This window comes from Dryobates pubescens, chromosome 3, assembly GCF_014839835.1.
Source record: "Dryobates pubescens isolate bDryPub1 chromosome 3, bDryPub1.pri, whole genome shotgun sequence".
Lineage (NCBI taxonomy): Eukaryota > Metazoa > Chordata > Aves > Piciformes > Picidae > Dryobates > Dryobates pubescens.
In genome coordinates this window covers 11,617,939-11,640,436 of record NC_071614.1, presented here as the reverse complement: position 1 = coordinate 11,640,436, position 22,498 = coordinate 11,617,939, and the positions used below count along the sequence as shown (strand labels likewise).

The 22,498-nt window shown below is 44.1% G+C and overlaps 1 protein-coding gene across 12 annotated transcripts in view; it reads right to left on the bottom strand.

Moving 5' to 3' along the window:
* Positions 1-22,498, bottom strand: part of ZNF521 (zinc finger protein 521) — a 336,867-nt gene that overhangs the window by 157,878 nt on the left and 156,491 nt on the right. For all 12 annotated transcript variants that reach the window (XM_054179658.1, XM_054179666.1, XM_054179667.1 and 9 more), the window contains one exon: positions 9,686-9,770. In XM_054179658.1, the coding sequence (XP_054035633.1) occupies positions 9,686-9,770 (85 nt within the window). The remainder of the gene's footprint in view (positions 1-9,685; positions 9,771-22,498) is intronic.

Sequence of the window (22,498 nt, the reverse complement as noted above, 5' to 3'; positions counted from 1 at the left end):
ATCTCTGTGGGGACCGTAGTTGAGAGTGTGATGTACAGTACAGAGAAAGGAATCATCAGCCACAATGTCCCAGGGCTCTATCCATTGAGGACTTCTCAGCCTCTGCTTAAAGAGTGCATTTAATTGACTGATAGACAGTAGCTTCTTTGTTCACAGAAGACAGCGAAGTAATGGCAGCTTGAAAATCGTACCATCTACAGGATCTCCCGAGACTAGTAACAGGGGGATATGTGTCAGGAATAAATAAATAATCTAATTATTAAGCCACTTCCTGTCAAGTTAACTCCAATTTGTTGGCTTTTGAAGGCAACAAAACGAGGCATTTTTCCTCATTATGCTTCTCTTTTTATACCACTGGTAATCACAGGCGGATTAAAGGGTGCCTGATTGGTTTTTTTGTCAAGGAACTGAGAAGCAGCCAACAGTACAGAAAAACAGAGTTGGGGTTAGAAGAAATTTCATGCTTGTCTCCTTTCCAGCTCCCTAACAGCCCACACTGCTGCCCCATACAGTGCTGCCAGCTGTACAGCAAATGTGTACCCCTCCAACGGCGGCCTACCAGGCCACAGGCTCCATCCTGAGAGCTGTGAGATACCTTGCAATCTTGGCAGGTAGCTACTGCTGTCATAGGCATAATTCTAAAGGTGACCTACGAAACCCCGTCAGCTCACCAAATGCAACAATATGAGCAGCTGAAGTTCAACACCCACTCTCCATATTGGCTTCTTTTGTTTCGCTTCCTGCGCTTACATGGCAGGGAGAAACCTCGGGACGTCCTCCCTCCAAGGATCAGAGGCTCCTCCGCCTCGGAACGGGGAGCGGCGGGGGAAGCCGACCGCTAAGCGCGGCCAAAGGAATGTGCTAAGGCTCCTGATAAAGCCTGAGACACGACTGGTCAGCAACAAAGAACAAAAGGCAAGGAGGCTGACACCGTGCCATTAATTCAGCCCGTGGTGCCTGAGTATTAACATGCACAGGCTATCACTGCAGTGGCTCAGAGGAGAATCTTACAGCAGGTGGAGGGAGAGGAACAACTTTCATACTGCCTGGCGTTATCTTTTGATAGCGTCCCCTTCATCAGGGGCTATTCAGACCACAGGCACTTCAGCAGGAGGAGAAAAGGAAAATCTAAAGGTTGTGTGCTTTGCTTCATTTCTTTACAAAATGAACTCTAGCCTGAATTGTGGACATTTTTCAACTGCTTCCTTTAGTGCTATTATTATTACTACTACTATTATTTAATAAGACGACATTTCCATTCTATTTCATTAGGATTTGAGTCCAATGTGCCCCTTGGAAAAAAAAAAAAGAAATAAAAGAGAAAAAAAAAGAAGGAAAAAAAAAAGGAGAGTCACAGATGTCTGCACACTGCCCTGACTTAACCAGTTGAGATTTTAAAAGCCTGGCAGTCTTTCCTGAAAAGTGTCTTAAAGAAAGCAACAAACATTCCTGCTTTCAACCCCTGAAGTGAAGCAGCAGCTTCAAGCAGATCAGCTTGGTGGGCAAAAGCACACTCCTGAGGATAGAGGGTGACAAGGACAGGTGACACCCATTGTCTGTATCCCCTAAGAAGTGACACCTATTGCCTGTAGCCCCTTAAAGGTGACACCCATTGTCTGTAGCCCCTAACAGGTAACACCCATTGTCTGTAGCCCCTAAAAGGTGACACCCATTGTCTGTAGCCCCTAATAAGTAACACCCATTGTCTGTAGCCCCTAATAGGTGGCACACATTGCCTGTAGCCCCTTAAAGGTGACACCCATTGTCTGTAGCCCCTAATAAGTAACACCCATTGTCTGTAGCCCCTAATAGGTGGCACACATTGCCTGTAGCCCCTCGAAGGTGACACCCATCACCTGAAGCCCAGCCACCGGCGCTGCTCTCTCATCTCTGCAGCCGCCTTTGCCTTTCCCAAACACATCTTGGATTTTTTTTTTGTTAAATTGCACAGATAATTAAAGCCTCTTCATATTTACAGTCTGCTTCATTGGTACCATGAATTCTGTTTTCAGTTACTGTCTGCAAATTCCCTCCCCGCGCAATTTCATACTAAGCAATAACACTTCATTTTACATAAGTTTTATCTGATGTCCCCATACAGAGCTGCCAGCTGTACAGCAAATGTGCAGCTCTCAGACTGAGGCCTACCAGGCCACGGGCTCCATCCTGAGATCTGTAAGGCACCTTGCTGTCATTGGCAAGCGTTCCCTGCCATCCCTGCTACCGCCGCTCCACACTACACACAACTTAAAATCATCTGATTATTAGAATTTGTGGTCCACACTCCATTTTATCCTTTATTTAATCTATCCCCAGACCACACATTTGTTTAAATGTTTTGGCTGGTTTACAAATCATGCAGCCATCTGCACAGTAGGTGTGACACCATTTTTTAGACAAAAGTTACATTACGAAACAACAAAGAATAAAGTCATTCGCAATGCTTTTTGGTGGTTTGCTATTCTGCCTGGTTTGCTTGGACCAGCCCTAAGAAATAAATAGAATTATCTGTGTAAATCGATGAACAGCTATGAAAAACAACACCCAGCAGAACGCAGAGCTTGCTCCATTACCTACGTTAATATCATGACAGCTGAGGAGAGATGACCTGGCCCACTTCTCATCTCTCCTGTACAGATGGCTATTAAAGAGAAAGTATCCCTTTTGTATGGTCCATGCAGAAACCCTTTATGGGCTTTTCAAATAAGCCAGCATTGCCCACAGGAGAGTAGCTTCCTGTTAGTATTAAACAGCCCAGATTTCGTCTGTTTTGTAACCCAGCTCCTCACAAAATAAACCCTCAGGTTTAGCTCCAAATGTTGATTTTCTTGGTGTTTCAATTACATCTTCTCATTTTGCACAGGTGACCAAGTTTCCTCTAACTTTCAGACAACTTCTTAGCAGCTCTGCCTAGAAACAGGACATTCCCAAGCATCCAAATGTTTTTCTGATGCAAAGAACACCATCTCTTCAACATGACCCATCTCTTCAACAAAAATCAACAATTGCCATTTCTTACTGCTCAGGCATCAGTGAAAGATGACCTCTAAAAGGAAGCCTCAACCTCCTTCCTCCTCTAGTATGCAGATCTTTGGATTCTTTTTCTCCAAGCCTCAGGTAAAAGGGACTTCACAACATCAGTTTTATTGATGCTCTGAAGATGTCTTACTTGAGGTCGACGTGGTGCAACAAGTATTAGTTGCCCAGCACAGCTTTCTGCATAAGTGAAAGGAAAATCCTAGGGTTTAACAACCTTAGGCATTAGACAAACAACAGAATGTGTGAATACCACATGCTATTATGACCAGACTAGGATATTCTTGTTTTCTTTGTCATTTTCTTTGTCTTGACATCAGAGATGTTGTCCACATGCACCATAATGTACTGTGCACCAACGTGAGGCAAATGAGATGATTTATTTTTATAGGTTTATTATGCATGCAGTTAATACATGCATAATGCAAACATGCACATCCACCCAACACACAAGCATATGTACATATTATCTACCTCTGTCACTGTCACTGAAAAAAAGTAATAATCAGGAGTTGCACTACAATGTGCCTTTATGACTTCTAATGGCCACACACTACTTGTTACTGTAAAACACAGCTGTAAAATTTCTTTGCAGTGAAATTAAAACGTTCAAACCCACTTTCCATATCCTCTTCTTCCTAAGCTACAATTGCTCCAGCATCAATTTGTGCACTTGGGGTTCAATGAAGTATTTGCTGATGTAAACTAGGATTCTTCTTGTCAGCTACAGGGTTGCTTCAAAGTGTTTTTCCCTTTGCTTCCCAACTTTGGTGCTTGGCATCTTTTCTCCTTTCCCTTTCTTTCCTCCTCCTGCTCACACACCTGCTACCTCACCCAACGCTACACAACGTCATCCCTTCAAAACCAAGCGCCGCGCCTCGCCACAACAGACTTCACAAAACCTGGTTTAGACCTCATATTGAAAAGGTTAAAGAAGTAAAAGCCTCTATCAGAAATTATCTAGACTGAAATTGTTCAAAAGTAAGGTTGCAAAAAAAAAGGTGCTGAATCCTGACCACGACACCCTTCCCCCTTCTCCCCCTGACTCTTCAGAGGGCTTGTGGCTCTTGCTGTCACACTGGGGCTTGATTTCTTCATCGACAAAAGTAGCAGCGAACTACAAAGATTTTGGCTGTTTCCCCCTTTTATCATTCTCTTTGTCAGCCTGATCAGTCCTCAATGGTAAATGTGCTGCTCTGTTGTGCACAGCCAGCGGCTTGCAATTTGCTCACTATGTTTCATGAGACAGTTGTTTGTGGCTGTTTGGAACACATTTACCTCTTTGGGGATTTATGCGCTGGCTGCAATGCCAACCTCCGTAGTGATAGAGATTTCTTTCTGACTAAAATAGATAATTAGGAGCTGGTAATTATTGGTCAAGAATTATCAGAGTGAAAAAAATTAAGCTCTTCATAAATAGTGCTTGGCAATGTCATCTCTTTACATTATCTCATGCCTAACAGCACTTTACTCAGAGCACTTACAAAATTTACACTAGTGCTGTCGAGCCTCGTAATTTTATATGGAGTAATTCCTTTTGTCTGAGTTAAACATGTCCGAGCTCCCTCAGTTCTCAGCCACTCTGCATGTGCCTGTCTGCAAAATCCTTGGCAACTGTTAGGGCAACTGTTTAGCCTACTTACCCTGAGCTGCGTCAGGTACCACAGTTGTGAAGGCTTCAGCGGAAGAAAAAGCAACGTTTAGCTTGTCTGCTTAAAATAACAGGGAAGGAGCAGTGGAGTGCAGCAAACACAACACCAAAAAATGGCAGACTCTCTTCCTACCTTCTCAGGTCAATTGCCAACTATGTGATGAAAACAAAGGGATGCCAGGAAGCCTCCCTCTTTTCCATAGGCAGCAAGCACCCAGAAACAGAATTTTGTCGAAGAAAGCTGGGGGAAAAAAGCTACATATTCCGCCCAGAGGGAAAGGTAAAGGAAAGAATGGGGCTGAAGAATTATCATTTATGCCTGCACTTCCTAAACCAGTACGAAACATGCCCTGGATTTACAGTTCCTCCTTCCCTGCTCACGAGCTGAGAAATTACCAACAAATTTCAATACACACACTGACAAATGTTTTCATTTGACAATCACCTTTGTAATTACCCAGACAAAAGTGCAGGCTTACATGTTAGGTCCAAAATCCTGCCTAAACAGAGGGCCTATTTAAAAAAAACCCCAGTTTGCCTCCCTTTCTGTCTGCTGGCATCCCCTAGCCCAAGCTCGGCTCGGCGTAGCTGAAGCAAACTCGGGCGTTGCTTGACGAAGCACAGTGCCTAGAAATGTGCAGACAGATCTGGCAGTCAGAACTCTTGAACTTTCACTCACTTAATGCAAGCAAGGAATCCCACTTCTTTGCCTCTTTGTCCTCATCTATTCAATGGAAAAGGCTTATTGCCTTGACCCATCACAAAGATGTTGAGAAGGCTCCACTAAAGGCGACAGAACAGTGCTAAAATGGGATGTTCCAGAAGTAGTGAGCAGGTAGTTGCTGAGGAAAGGCCTTCCCTCTGACATCATTTTAATAAAGAACTTGTATATTAATGCATGCAAATGTCATGGTTGTCAAAGATCCTTCAGGTTACACTTCACTGGGTCATCTGCAGATCTTATTTTCCATTAGGTGGCATAATCCCTCTGGTTGAATTGATTGAAACGTACAACAAAATCTGTAAAAACACTATATACCCTTGTAACAAAGAAGAGCAAGAGGCTTTTCAAATGGCCTCTAATCCCTCTTCCCCTGCTAAATGTCTAGTTGAGATTATATTTGATTAGACAAAATCACACACATACACACAACCTAAAAATACCTAGCCTCAGTGGAGCTATTTTAGCCAACAAAGTAATTCTGGTTGCCTTATTTAAAAGTCTAAGTTTCACACTGGGGTTTTATAAACATATCTTTGCCTCAGTGACCTTCCATAACCAACTCCTCTATGAGGATGTTAGAGACATGAACTCAGTTCACATTCCAGAACCAGGTTCAGGTGCACAGTAATTGGGACGCTTTCCTAGGCTCCCCAACAGCTAAATAGATGGTGAGTAGCAAGTTTCCTTCAGCTGGCTGAGCACATCTCTCTCAGTGGTTCCCACTCATTTTTGAGTGGAGCCTGGCAGATGACTTTCCACCGTCTCATCTGTCCCGTATCCCAGCTGCCTGCCCTTTTCTCTTCTCTCTGAGTTATGATTATAGAGTCCTTTGGCTAAGAAGGCACAAAATCTATCAATATCCACAACACAGACAATGCTAACATTTTATTATGAGAGGAAAGAACAGCTCCTGACACTGTGTGATGATGTCTGTAAAGACATTTATTGCCCCTACATTTGAGGTAGGGATTATCCCACTGTTTGACTTTTAACACCTGCCTGCCCAGACTATCTTCCCTCTCCTTTTAAGTTCTTTTTTTTTCCTTACATTTAAAGTCCTTTTTCCCCCCTTACATTTAAAGTCCTTTTTTCTTTACATTTAAAGTCTTTTTTTTTTTTCCCTCTCTCTCTTCCTGAAGCTTTCTCACTCTCCTTTCCCCAGAGGAGCAAAGACTCTACATCCTCTACTAGGAAAGGAGGGCAAGAAGACATATTTTATCAGACATGTGAAAAGGAGAGAGACTGATTTCTTTAGGAAACCAGGGTTTGTTTTCTTTTTTCTGTTGGTTGTTTGGGAAATGTGCTGTGTCAACAGGTCAATATTTACTTAAGTGCTACATCTAATATATATTTTTAATCTACATACTGACATGCAGTACCTGTCTGGGCTGGGTATTGGATATATTCACACAAATGCATTTGCATGCATGTTTTCTGTGTTACAGATGAACACTGTAAGCCTTCCTACCGAGGCACATAAAGTAAGGTCAATTTTAAATAGCTTAAGATGCCTTGAACCTTTTCTCTCCAGACAGAACACAGTCTTAGTAAAAAGGTCTATGAACAATGATATAAATTGAAGGAGTGTGGGGCAGGAGAGTGAAATTAGAAAGAGAGCTAAGGAAAAATCCAATTAGCAGTGAGAAGGCTAACAGAATGGGAGATCAGAAATTACTTCTCCCTCCCACTCCAATTCCGAGGTCACATTCAAAACTCTCTGGAACGTTGATTTTTCACTTCTCCCCAACACCAAATCCTCTCGCATTTGCTTTATGGAGGCTACGTCATTAGGAGCTGCACTGTTAAGTCTGGCAGCGCAGAGAGGAATCTTCCACTGAACACAGATTACCAGGAGCATGACCAGCAAATCTCCCTGCATGTTCTGCAAGCTCCTTCTTTATTTCACCGGGAAGGTTTTATGTTAAGCACGTCCAAATCTGTGTCACTATGGTTATGTCATGAAGCAATATCGTGCATGATTAGATACAACACAGACAAAACAATTAAAGATTTTTAAAAGATTCCCTTTCTCATTCACCCTCATCCAGCTCTCAGAAAGCAAACACAGGCATTTAATAGCTCAGTGTAAGAAAACCTCTCTGTTTTCACATCTGCAGGCTGAAGCCAGCTGACTGGATTTGTCCTGCTTTACTGACTCTCTCCTCCTTTCTCTCCTCCCATTCTGACCTTTAACTGAAATGCATCCAGAAAAGGGGAGGGGGGGATCTGAGTATTTAATGAAAGAAGTGGACTAGTGGACTTCTATTCTGAAAATGCAAGGCACCTGGGAAGTGACTAGCAAGCATTCTGCCATTCCAGGGCCATCCCTTTCCCACAGCGGCCACATTCCCTGTCACGTTTCAGCGTCACTATAAGCTACAATTAACAACACATCAAACACTGGCTTCAAAGGAAACAGGAGAAATGGTGAGGCCTGTTGTTGGTAATAACTTGCTCTTAAATTCCACATAACTGACCCAGACTGAGTCCTGTGAAGCAGTTCAAATTGCCTCCTCTCCAAAGACACAAAATAGCAAAACTAAGGCTTCATCCAACAGGTCAGGTTGCTCTGCTCCTTTAGCAAAACCAGCCTGTCGTGGTGTTTATTGATTCTTAGACACACAGACATTGATGTCTTTATTCATGTGCACACTCATGATGTGCATATTCATTTTGGTGGAAATGATAGAAAAATAGTCATGCTTTATGTATTAATATTAATGTATTAAAACATTAATAAAGTGGTTTATATATATATATAAATAAAATGATGGGGTATTCAGTATTGGCAGCTAACTGTCTTTTACTGCTAGTTCTGAGGGAAGAAATCTGTATTGTTACTTAGAAAGAGAAAAAAACCAACCCAAACCCATGCTTCAAACTAAGTATTTTGAAGTTACAAAGTAAACAAACAAACAAAAACACAAACAAAAAACCCCAACAAAACACACACCCCCAGCAAATTCCTTTCTGTTAGGTATATTGGGGAGGTTTAGGTTGGACAGTAGAAAAAATATGTCTTCATTAGAAAGGTTCTCAGCCACTGGGCACAGGCTGCCCAGGGAGGTGGTGGAGACACCATCCCTGAAGGTGTTTAAAAGAGGCAGAGATGTGGTGCTCAGGGACATGGCTTAGCACCAGGCTTGATAAAGAATGGTTGGAGTTGACAATCTTAAAGCTCTTTTCCAACCAAAAGGATTCTGTGATTCCACAGTCCTATATAATTACTGGCTTATACCATACAGTTTGGTCTGTGCTTTGCTTTTCTGTGATTATAGCAAGAACAACAGCACAAGGGAAGCAGGAGTCTGAGATCAATAGTAACCATCTCTGCCTTGAGAAGTGAAATTCGGAGAGAGGAGGCTAAAAACAAAGTGAGCCAGCCCTGGCAATGTTATCTTATTAGCGGGCAAATGATGTGCTTGATAAATTTAATTGGCTGATAGAACTCTTAGTGCTATTACAGAGTGGTTCCCAAATTGAAAACATTATGGCTAATCCTAGGGGAATAAGCAAATAATAGGAAAATATGAATATCAAAGGAAATGCAGCTTTTCTTTCGTTCCCATTTACAACACTAACAGCCTTGTAAACAACAAGCCAGCCTTGGATTAAGGAATCCTAAAAGACTTTTTAAGATGCTTGTACCTTAAAGAGAACAGATTCCATTACTGAAGACTACAATTCCCTCTATTTTTTTTTCCTCCCCCCTTCCAAATAAATGATAGCATTTAATTGTGCACAGAAACACTCAGGTTTTTTCTCCAGCCCGCTCCGACACCACAAACAATACTATTTTTATGGCTCTTTGAATTATTTATGCTTCCTAATGACAAAAACTTGCCAGTTTTGAATTTGGTACCAAGGTGCTTGAGAAGCACACAGTAGTGTCATTACCATAATAACTTCTGAAATTAAAACCTGTCTAAAACTCTCCGGAAAGCTAACATCCAGTTCATTAACCATTCCTGTTAGTTTGTTTTCAATAATGCAAAAATGATTAGAAGTTTAATTTGCTAATCACCTGTGTTTTGACTGGCAGTGGATATACAATTCTCTGCAGAAGTCTAAACTAGCCCTTGCAGAAAATAAAACTCTTGCTAATGCTTTATCAAGTCTAATGATATGAGTGAAAAAATCAATCATGCCTACGTTAATCATTGATGAACGCGCAATTAATTTCTCTTTAACTCTGTTTAATTTCAGAGGCGATGATGATCATGAGCAAGAGAAATGGCTGGCTGGCTTTGAGAAGTTTGGAGGGCTTCACTTACCAATCATGTGGTTTGCAACATGAACTTGGATATCCCATTCATTGTAGAAAACCATCTGACATTTGATGCACTGGTAGGTCTTCTTCTAAAGAAACAAGGGTAGATAACATTTACTGACACATACAATTGGAACCATTTCATTATAACTCAAAAGACTGAGTTCAAAGTGGGCATTTCAAGCTCTCCAGCAGTGTTTTCATTAAGGCTTAATTAGTAACATAAGAAAATAACACTCTGCAGTTCTGTAGTGTCTGAGCTCTCTGAAACTATGGAGAGATTGTTCTGTTTTGGTTTGGGTTGGTTTGTGTTTTGTTTTGCTTTGTTTTGTTTTGCTTTGCTTTGCTTTGTTTTGATTTGTTTTGATTTGCTTAGCTCTGTTTTGTTTTGGTTTGGTGTTTTTATCAGCTTCCTATCTCCACAGACAAACCAGTATGGCTAAAAAAACAGCTTTACACTCGTGTAAGGCACAATGCAAAGAGGCTATGTGGGATGTAATGCAGACAGCACTGAAATCAAGGCGAGTCCTTCATTTTCTATCAATGGATTAGGTCCCACTACAGAACAGTGGAGAAGCCAGGAGTAGAATACAGGAATCAGAAATCTGCTTCTCCCTCATGCTTATCTGGGCTGCAGAATCATCTCTGTGCCACACATTTTAAAGGATCCATGGGGTTGCTGTCTTTCAAGGAAGGAAAAATCTCTGCTAGCCTGGACAAGCAGTTAGTGCATCCAGGCAGTTGCTTCAATATCTATTGGCAAGCCTGCACTAACACTGGGACGGCTGGCTGGAAACTGGCCAGAGAGAAATTCTTCTGGTCACATTAGACTGGGTCTGACTTACTTAAAAACTGTGGTGTATACAGATCAAGTTTCATTACAACCCAGGCAGTGCTCTCTTTGGTGCACAGGAAGAGTTTTTCATTTGTGCCTTGATGCCTTTCAGAAGAAAAAGATCTGCTATTTCATTGGGGTTTTTTTTCCCTACAAGATATAGCATTTCAACATCCTAAGAATGTGATCATCTTTGCTCTTACTATTTTTCTTGACCTGACTTGGCAAGCACTGCTTTAGAAGTGAAAACTAAAACTCACAAGTAAGATTTTGCTTCCTCATCATAAGACTTAAAATCTGCAGTTAGCGAGGCATCTAATGAGACAAGTCAGATTCATAAAAACTATTCAACTGCATAATTGCAATATCAAGGGCTCAAGTCCTAAGGAAACAGTCCTGGAGAGCTCAGTTGTTGTTTTGAAGATGCAATGAAGGCAAGGTAAGCCCTGAACTGCCACATCAAGGCAGTAACTCATGAGATATGCATCTGCCTGCACAGCCACAGGCACCTTGCCTACATCAGCAAAAAGGAAATGAAAAAGAAAACAAACCCCCCCAAACAACAAAAGGCAAAACAGCTATTTTTAAAAGAATGTAAAGTCACAAGAAGTTGGCACTGATGTAGGGCATTGCAGGTTCCATATATATCAGTTCACAGAACCACAGAATGGTAGGGGTTGGAAGGGACCTGGAAAGATCATCCAGTCCAACCCCCCCTGCCAGAGCAGGATCCCCTAGGGCAGGTCCCACAGGTACACATCCTGATGGGTTTTGAAAGCCTCCAGAGAAAGAGATTCCACAACCTCTCTGGACAGAAGTAGGGCTCACTGCAGAGTGTGCATCAAAAATACAGCCTGTCTTGTCTAACTTCAGAAGTGTTCTGCAGCTGGAATTATTGATTGTATTAAAAATAAACAGAGAAATAAATATGTTTTTTCACCCTGACTCTAAACATCACAGAATCACAGAAAGTTAAGGGTTGGAAGGGACCCTGAAAGATCATCCAGTTCACCCCCCCTGCCAGAGCAGGATCCCCTAGGGCAGGTCACACAGGTACACATCCTGATGGGTTTTGAAAGCCTCCAGAGGAAGAGATTCCACAACCTCTCTGGACAGCCTGCTCCAGTGTGGGAAGCAGTAGGGCTCACTGCACGGTGTGCATCAAAAACACAGCCTGTCTTGTCTGTGTTTAACTTCAAGAGAGTGTTCTGCAGCTGGAATTATTGATTGTATTAAAAACAAATAAATAAATAAATAAATATATGTTGTTTTTTCACCCTGACTCTAAACATCACAGAAGCACAGAAGCACAGGGTTTGAAGGGACCTTGAAAGATCATCCTATCACTATAAGCCCTCATAAAAAGTCCTTCCCAGCTTTCTTGTAGCTCCCTTCAGGTACTGGAAGGCTGCTGTAGGTTCTCCCTGGAGCCACCCTTTGTCCAGGCTGAACAGCCACAACTCCTGTAGCCTGCAAGGATCTACAAAATAGCTACACTTCTTTTTGCCTTTCTAACCTACAGCCTGATCCTGGGTGAGGCTGAGCCTCTGAGAACTGCAAGTGCTGAGCAGTGCTCAGGGCTCTGAGGCTGACTCTATCACCAACTGAACTGTCAACATCCCCCCCCTGCCCTTCCTGTCTCAGAATCACAGAATGTTAGGGGCTGGAAGTGACCTCAAAAGCTCATCCAATCCAACCCCCCTGCTAGAGCAGGATCACCTAGAGCACATCACACAGGAACACATCCATCCAGACTTGCTGGATTTTTTTACCAGCACTCCAGTTTAGATGTCCTCTCCCAGGCAGATAAAGTACCCATCCATTAAAACTCTTTCTGCTCCCAGCCCGTAGGCAGGAACATTAAAACTTCTGCAACGTCTGTCATTTTGTCTTACCCAGCTTACACAAAAATTAGTGACTAATCAAAGTCAGCTCTGAAATTAAGTGTTCCTGTGGGCTCCTCTTTACCAATCTCCCATTGTTTCTCATACACAGAGGCTATTTTAATGTTCTTGATGACAACAACATAATGTGTCGAGTCGGAAACAATTGTAAGCCTTCTCCTTTTTTTTGGTTGTTTGGGGTTTTGGGTTTTTTTTGGACCATTTTTCATTTCAATCTACTTTAGTTTTCTGAAATGCAACCAAGTTAAATCCATCTGCAGATAAACACAATCAGTGGGCACCCAGAAAACAAAACTGGTTTGACTTAGTTGTGGTTTTTCAAGCCTGCTGTTTCAAAAGACACACCACTTTTTCTCTTCCTTTTTTTCCCTGTTGGTGCGACAATACTGATCTGGAGGGGGTGGAGTGTGTCCAGAGAGGGACGACAAGGCTTGTGAAGGACCTGGAGCACATCTGAGGGAGCAGGGGGCGTTCAGTCTGGAGAAGAGGAGACTGAGGGGAGATCTCATTGCTCTCTACAGCTACCTGAAGTGGAGTGAGGAGTGGGGAGACTCTTCTGCTTGGTGTCAAGCAACAAGAGCGGAGGCAACGGTTCCAAGCTGCACCAGGCTGGATGCTAGGAAATATTTCTTCACTGAAACGGTTCTCAAACAGTGGAAGGGTCTGCCCAGGGTGGTGGTGGACTCACCATCCCTGGGGGTCTATAAGTAGCGTGTGGACCTGGTGCTTATTATAGTGTCATAGTATCAGTCAGGGTTGGAAGGGACCACAACGATCATCTAGTTCCAGCCCCCCTGCCATGGGCAGGGACACCCCACACAAGATCAGGCTGGCCAGAGCCTCATCCAGCCTGCTTATGGACATAGCTTAGTGCTGAGTCTTCACTGCTGGGTCAAAGGGATGATCTTTGAGGATCTTTCACATATTCTGTGATTCTATTCCTTGATTCCACTGCTAGCACTGGCAGAAATTCAGATTCAGCGGAAGGATTCCCTGTTACACCTTGGCGACTTTAACCTTACTGCACTACATCTAGATCTATCAAAGCCCCCTAAAGGACGACAGTCACGATCAAGGATTTATTATGCTAAGCTCTTTACAAGCTGCTTTTTGATGCTGACAGAGAGAACAACAATATTGCATAAATAACAATCACTCTCCCTCCCTCCCCCCATTTCTTTTTTTTTAAAACACTGTTTCCCTTTAGAACTAGTTAGAAAATATTTCTTGCTCCCCGATGACTGGCACTATATATTGTTTATTAGCATAGCCCCAGCATTATTTCTGAGATGTGACTTTGTTCAAAAACAAAGAGACATAAACTTAATGGCTGGGCTTTTGCTCTTGTTAGCACAGCAACCGGCGGTGAAATGATGACTGATGTGCCCAACGACAATGCATTCAGAGGTTGGTTGGGGCTTTGGTTGGGGCTTTGTTGTTTTGAAGTCTGGTGCCAAAAAAATTAATTATAATAATAAAAAAAAACCACCCCCAAACCCACAAAAGTCATTTGACAACAGCAACTGTGGTGGGTTAATGCCCATTCTGAAAACAAAAAAACAAAGCAGGGTGGAAGGCTTGCGGGTACTTTGCCCTCCCTGCAGGGTGCTTCCCCCTGGGAAGCTGAGTCTGTTCCACTCCCCCCTCCCTGCCCAGCTAGGGCATAAAAAGCAGGGCATTGCAGCTATTAGGTCTCCTTTTGGCTCCTGCCTCCCCTGGATGAGACCTACTGCAGCTGCTTTCCTGCTCCTCTGCCACGTGGTCGGGCCTGATCCTTCTCCCTGCTGCCTCTGTGCCTCTTCAGAGAGAGACTGGTTTTGTATTATTTTTTGTCCCCCTCCCATCCATCCTTGTTCCTTGCCCTTGTGAACCTTACCTGTTATTGTTATATATATATTGTTTAAAGAAAACTCTTTACCTCTCTACTTCCAAGACGACTCCAAATTATTTGAGCACAAGCCCTATGAGGAGAGGCTGAGGGAGCTGGGATTGTTTAGCCTGGAGAAAAGGAGGCTCAGGGGAGACCTCATTTCTCTCTACAACTACCTGAAAGGTGGCTGTAGACAGGAAGGGGTTGGTCTCTTCTCTCTATCAACCAGCACCAGAACAAGGGGACACAGTCTCAAGCTGTGCCAGGGGAAGTTTAGGCTGGAGTTGAGGAGAAAGTACGTCACGGAGAGAGTCATTTGTCATTGGAATGTACTGCCCAGGGAGGTGGTGGAGTCACCATCCCTGGAGGTGTTCAAGAGGGGACTGGACATGGCACTTGGTGCCATGGTCTAGTCATGAGGTCTGTGGTGACAGGTTGGATTCAATGATCTTTGAGGTCTCTTCCAACCTTGGTGATACTGTGATTGTTTGGTGGATTTGCTCCTTCCTTTTTTTTCCCCTCTCTGTTGGGAGGGAGGAAGAGGGGGAGGGGGAGAGATTCTCAGCCTTGTCCCCATCTGAGCTCCTAACTCCCAGTTAAGGCTTAAACCATCACAACAACAAAATAGCAATTTACCAGCACGTATTAGCCTCTTCAACACGATCTGACACATTTGCAGAATCACACGCGGAGGTTTTTCCCTTTTATCATGATGGGAAGAAGGTTTTTGTGACTGCTGCTTGATCAAACACTAGTTCTTTCCCTTTGCCTTTTTGTTTGTTTCCAAACACGCTCGAAAATGTTGGCATCAACTTTTATTAGCCCAGCACACGCTTGCCTCAAAGTGTCTAAACTTGTGCCTGGTTAAGGTTTGTTTCATTTGCAGAGCAATCCTCAGTAAATTCCACTTGCTCTTAGATTTTCGAATGATCAAGGCCAGTCATTTTCACACCACGCTGAACAAGCCCCACATACTTATTTCCATATGCTTCACATTCTAAGGAGGTCCTTTTTCATTGCAAGCTGTATCTTAGTCTCACAAGCTCTGTCAGAACTGCAGGACTCATAGCTGCTGACGGGAGCTCCTGGGTCCTGATATACTTCATGGCTGGTCCCAGTTCCTTATCGCAGTGAGAACCCAGGACAAACCCATCCCCTCCTCAATCCATGTTCCCACAAAGGGGAATAAGGCAGAACTGAGCCCTGTGGTATTGCAGCTCCACATCCCTTGCCTGGATAGCAGGGGAAGAAGCCTTGCAGCACTCGTGGAGCACAGCACAGAGGAAAAAGCACAGCACAGACTCAAGAAGGCATTTGAATCTCATGAGTGTCTCCAGCCCTTTGTGGTGTGAGATGGCTCCACAAAGCAGCATGGGGCTGTGGCAGCTATCCTTGCCTTGCCTTCTTGCAGCTGTCTGCAGCAGTTGAACTGCTGTGTTCATTCCACAGCCCTGGCTGAGCTCCTTGCCCTTGGCCTGATTCCCTCTCCCTACAGAGGACTCAGCAGGACAAAGCAGGCACCCAAGTCTTGCTGCTCCAGCTCACAGCCCAGAGCATATCAGCTCCACACAGGGATGAAGGGTGGACACCTGAGGACACTTAGACCCTAACCTGCCACCACTGCATTTGCCAGGGGACACTTTCATCCCCCCTGTGAGTGACAACATTCCCATTTCCCCTCTAAACATAAACCAAAAGCTGATGCACGTTTCTTGCAACAAAGCCAGTTCGCATCAGCAAAGGAGGGCCACAGAAGACCCTTAGCAGTGCACTTCCACATGGACTCAGAGGGGACTGGTACAGCATCTGGAGAATCTGTGCTGCACTCTGCACTGTGCCTTGGTACAGCACTTCCACAGATTTATTCCAGAGGAGAGTGGCAGACACATTATCAGATGGGATTTAGAAAGCAGCTTAAATTTTTCCTTTTATTTCTTCTTTTTCTTCACAAAAACCATTCACTAAACAAGCCCCAAATCCTTCACTAAATCCCATGCTGTCAAGAACCTAAGTGCCAACATGTCTCCTACATGCTGAGTGCAAATCTTAGGCCCAAGTCATTGCTGGGACCATTGAAGACTGTCACAGAGGGGCAGCTGCATAGCCAAGGTGCCTCAGAAGAGCACTGGGCAACCTGGTTGCCTCTTACATACCTGCTAGCTTGCATTTCTGTTTTCAGAACCAATTTAAAGCCTTCCAGCATGCAAACCTTCTCTGTGACTGTATTTAATGAGCTTTGGATTGGGCCTGCCATCTATGCAGGGCGTATGCATGTGTCCCTCTAACCTTTTGAATAATTAATGGCATCTAGACCTTTAATTATTGTCCTGACCCTCACTTGGCAGTTTTCAGAATTTCCTTTCTGCAAAGCTGCCCAAAGTGTCCATGTCATGCCAAATGAGACTTTGCTGCTTTTACTGATGGCCCAAGAACATGGTCATTCACCTGGCACTTCAGGTCCTGGTACTTCAGAGAAGCAAATACAATTCTAGCCATGGAACTGAAGTTCTGTGGCCAGAATTGTATTGGCTTCCCCTAAACAAAGTGAAACAACCACTCCACTAAAGGATTCACAGTTCTATTCAGAAGTGCTTCAGAAGTGTGCAGATCCTTCTGTGCCTTGTGACCACCTCAGGTATCCATACATCTTCCTCCTTCTATTCCCTAGCCTCATTATATTAGTTGAAAACGAGCTGCATATGCTACTTATCTGCCCGTGCTCCACCTCTTTGTCAGAGCCACTCAGAATTTTACCACCTGCCTATTTTGTTCTGTTTTGTACTATCAGGGAAATTTCATCATCCTGCCACTTACTCTTTCTCCCAGACTACTGATACGCTGCATAAACTCAACAGAATTAGTGCAAATAACGATTCCGAAGGATTTCCATTACTCACACGCACTCCCCCCCAAGCCTGACCTGCTTCAATTCACAAGAAGTCTCCTGCTTCCCATCCCCAAGTCAGTGTTTATTTTCTTTTTAATCAAACAGAGCATCTCTCCCTATGCCACACTTATTCACCCAACAGATTAGTCTTTTGTGCTATGCCATTTCAGAAGCTTTGCTGAAATCCTACTAAATCATCTTTATAGGCTTCTCTGTCAGCACTTGTGGCTACTCTCTCAAAATACTCTTTAGTGACAATTTTAAGCATGATCCTCCCTTTGTGATTCTTTGCCCTCCATCCTTCATTAAATCCCAACTTTCTATGTGTTCTTCCAGCATGTCTTTGATTAGCCTTTATCTCGTGTTCCTCACTCTTTAAATCAAGCTCACAATCCAGTAATTTCATGCATAATCCTCGCAGCCTCTGTTAAAGATCTGTTTAATAGCCCTTTCCCAGGCTGTTGATGCCTCTCCTTAAAAGACTGTAAATTTATCTGCTTAGTGTTTCCTTTTCTGTTCAGCTGCTTTCTCTGAGATGTCAGGATGGCTATTTTTCTGCTGTAAGTCACTTCTTGTGTACTCTGCTCCATTATATTACACCTAATGCACACTTCACTCTGCTCTACGGGGAGGATATGCCTCAAGCTCCACAATAAAGCATTTTTTTTTTCAGCAGTATTGGCTTCTTTGATTACAAATACCATTTCTGGAGCTCCTCTATCCCCCTTTTAACTGAATGCCTGTGCCCTGTATGAAATAACCAAAAATATGTCTTATGGTTTCTAATGCACTGTCTGCAGTCTCTCAGCCTCGCAGCCATCCCTGCTTTATTCCATTCTCCTTTCACACCCCTCTGGCCTGCACTACTGAAAAAGGCTTTGAAGTGTACCTGTTAACCTACCAATAACCTCCTGTTTACACCCAGGTACATTATTTACCCTTGTCACAGCAGTAAAGGGGACTTGCAAAGCTTTTCCCCCTTCAGTTTCACCACAGGCTGAGCTTATTAATCAGTGACACACCTGAGACAACCTGCTGCTGCCCAAAGAGACACTCCACACCTTCCACTCCTCCCACACCCTCACATTGCCTTCTCTCAGACCACTCAATCACTCACTGTTTCCCTCACATTAAATCCAAGGTGGAGTTAATTCAACCTGTTAAGCCAACAGAAAAGTAACCTGACAAGAGTTGAAGCCCTATCCCTGGAAGTTTTTAAAGTCAGGCTGGATGTGGCTCTGAGCAACCTGATCTTCTGTGAGGTGTCCCAGCCCATGGCAGGGGGATTAGGACTGGATGATCCTTGAGGACCCTTCCAACCCTAACAATTCTGTGATTCTAAGAGAGTGAACAACTTCCAAAAGAAACAGATATAAAACCAAGTTGAAACTTGCACATTAGCTGCAGCCACTGCTCACTGCTAACTTCTACTGCTGCCAGCTGAGTTTTTCCATCATTATTTTATTAAGCACTAGCAGCGTGCTTGGCCCTCCATGAGGCACTAAAGCAACCATGGTCTCAGCTTATTTGTCCATTTAGCCATTTTTCATCACAGCTCAGATTATTTTTGACAGGACCTTAATTGAGGATTTCTTTTCTATCTTCCTGGGTGCTGATTTTTTTTGTCAACCCTAAGCTCTTTAAAAACTCAGCATATGTTAGCCAGTTTCACTGCCTAGTTAGCTATTTATCTTGCTTATGGGCCACTGTCATCTTGCATTTCTTTCCCCCCCACCCTTTTTTTTTAACTGACTAATTGCTAACTCTTCCCATTGCTCACACATCACCCTTGAATTAGTATTTCCTGATTGCTTTGAAAAACACGATGGGTTTTTTCTGAGGCATTTTCTGTTCTGCTGCCTTTGCTTCGCAGGGGCTGAAGCGTGCACGCCTAGAGACAGAACACAACCAATCTCATAAGGCAAGCAAAAGGGGGAATGGAGAAAAAAGCTTTCTTTTACTGTCATTATGGCTACTTATTGCCTCAAGACACAAAATGCAAGGAGCCAGGAACACAAATGCTCGTTCCAGCAGCCCTTCCTTCTCCACTCTGCTTGAAGCCCTGGTTTGATGCTCTGTCTTTCACCTCCACATTCTGGATTCTGCCTGTATACCACATCTGTCTTCAACATCTCTGAGTTAACAAACCTTTCTTTCCTCTTGCTGATGGAGTGGACTTAGTTTGCAATGTCTCACATCCCCACACAGCAAGAACCACAGCTTGAAACAGTTAAAAATTGTGTCTCTTCCCTTCAAGCTCTCTAATCCTTCAACTCTCACTAGGTCTTTGAAACTCAGTACTGAAGTGAGGTACCTGCAAGGAAAGAGACTCCTCCAAACCCTGGCAGCGTGGGCCTCTGTATTTATTTTCTCTCAGTTACTTTGCTTCAGGTTTACATAGTTTAGGAGTGCAAACAGCTTTAAATCAAGTGGACTTGATTTGGGATTCACAGATTCAGTCATAGATTCATAGAATGGTTTAGGTTGGAAGGGACCTTAAAGATCATCTAGTTCCAACCCCCTGCCATGGGCAGGGACACCTCACACCAGCCCAGGTTGCTCAAGGCCTCGTCCAGCCTGGCCTTGAATACCTCCAAGGAGGGGGCAGCTGCAGCCACCCTGGGCAACCTGTGCCAGTATCTCCCACCCTCAATGCAAAGATTTTCTTCCTAATCTCCAGTCTAACGCTCCCCTTCTCAAGCTTCAGTCTGTTCCCTCTTATCCTATCACTACAAGCCCTCATTAAAAGTCCTTCCCAGCTTTCTTGTAGCTCCCTTCAGGTACTGGAAGGCTGCTGTAGGTTCTGCCTGGAGCCACCCTTTGTCCAGGCTGAACAGCCACAACTCCTGTAGCCTGAGAGGATCTACAAAGTAGCTACACTTCTTTTTGCTTTTCTAACCTACAGCCTGATCCTGGGTGAGGCTGAGCCTCTGAGAACTGCAAGTGCTGAGCAGGGCTCTGGAGCTGACTCTATCACCAACTGAACTGTCAACAGCCCCTCCTCTTCCTGTCTCAGAATCACAGAATGTTAGGGTCTGGAAGTGACCTCAAAAGCTGATCCAGTCCACCTGGAGCAGATCACACAGGAACACATCCAGGTAAGTTTTGAATCTCTCCGGAGAGGGAGACTCCACAACTCCCCTTGGCAGCCTGTTCCAGGGCTCTGTCACCCTCACAGTGAAAAAAGTTTTCCTCCTGTTTCCATGGCACCTCCTATGCCACTTGTGCTGGCATTGGGCATCACCCAGCAGAGCCTGGCTCCAGCCTCTGGGCACTCACCCTGCACACTTCTATCAACATTAAGGAGGTCACCACTTAGTCTCCTCTGCACCAAGCACTTAAAATCAAAGAAAGGTTGCCAAGCTGAGACCTTCTGAAACCAGAGAGCTGCTACACCAGGAAGATGCATCCCAACATCCAGCATCTCCATATCAGTGCAGCTGTGTGGTTGTGGACATTAAGGAGAAACTTTGGTCACAGTATCACCAAGGTTGGAAGAGACCTCAAAGATCATTAAGTCCAACCTGGCACCACAGACCTCATGACTAAACCATGGCACCAAGTGCCACATCCAATCCCCTCTTGGAACCCCTCCAGGGATGGTGACTCCACCTCAGCTTGCAGATGATGAGGTATCAAAGCACAAGCAGCAGAGCATGACTTGGCAGGTCTGAGATGCAAAAGGATGAGGTTCTGAGTGAGCTGACTGACTTTTTTTCTGCTTGAAATTTTTTTTTTTCCTTTCCCCTTTTCATATAAAAGCCCAAACCAAACCAGGCAGACTGAGAGAGACTCATTCAACACAGCCACTACTTTCTTCAGCAACAATCAGCAACAGATGTAGCCCAATAAAATTAATAGTTTGCAAGTAGGCACAGGAGAGTACTCTTTTGTCTCTTCTCTCTATCACAAATTTTGTGAAAGCTCTCTGGATTTCAACAGAAAGGCAAAGCTGGAGCCCTTTTTACATCCCTTATTTTGTTTGACTTGCACATTAAAACCACTTTAATTAAATTAATTAACTTCCCTTCCCAAAGCCTGACTCGGGGCCTTTTCCCTGCCCCTCCACTGCCCACTACCAACTCAGTGCCTGCAGAATTCTGGGCTGTTGGTGACCACCACAGTTTAATCCTACAGAATGGAAGCTGTGCTCAGAAAAAAAAAATATATATGCAATGTTAATATTAATGTACAAACAGAAATATATTACTCATGCATAATATATAAGAAATTAATTTTCATTGAAGTATCAGGAGAAGGATTAAACCCCTTAGATCTGTCTCATGCAATTAGCTCTTGCACTTGGGGAAGTCCATGGGACTTCACAAGGGAAGGCTGCACAGGATGGCACTGGCAAGGCTGGGATTTTGCAAAGGCTGAAAGATACAGAACCACAAAACTGTTTTGGCTGGAAAAGCCCTTTAAGATCATCCAGTCCAACCATTCTCTAACCATGTCTGGTGCTAAACCATGTCCCTCGGCATCACATCTCTCCCTCCTTGAAACACCTCCAGGGATAGGGATTCAACCACCTCCCTGAGCAGCCTGCTCCAGTCTTCCCTTTCAGGGAAGAGGTTTCTCACCATGTCCAACCTAAACCTGCCCTGGAGCAACTTGAGGCCGTTTCTTTTTATGACTTGTAACTAAGGAGAAGAGACCAACACCCTCCTGGGTCCTATCTCCCTCCCCTCAGCCTCCTTTTCTCCACACTAAACACCCCCAGCTCTCTCAACTGCTCCTTCCCAACCCTTTTTCTCCAGACCCTTCCCCAGCTTTGTTGCCCTTCTCTGGACCTGCTCCAGCTCCTCAATGTCCATCTTGGAGTGAGGGCCCAAAGATGAAGCCAGTCCTCAAGGTGTGGCCTCAGCAGTGGTGAGTACGGGGGGAGCCTGCACACCCACACTGCTCTCTGACCATGCTGCTGTAATTACAGAGCTTCCCTGCATGGATACTCTTAGGCCCCATCAGTGGGAACACACTGGTAGCATCTGAACTGGCACACAGCTGCTGACATTGCAGCGATGCTTGACTGCATGCCCAGCTGAAAAACCTCCACTGGGGCACTGCAGCTGCCCTAGGAAGTGGTGTACCAGCAAAACCAGCACTCTGCTGAGCCAGTCTGCAACGCCCTCCACACTGGTTTGTGTCTAGCTGATTGCCCCTGTGAACACACACTTGCTTTCCTCTAAGGGAACTTCCCAGAATCTCTATTAGCCTACTTCCTGCTCTTTCACTTTCACATTACTTCTTAAAACTCCAGCAGTTTCTCTTAGGTACATCCTATAAAGGGCTCATTTATTTTTTCCACCAGGTTTCAGTCC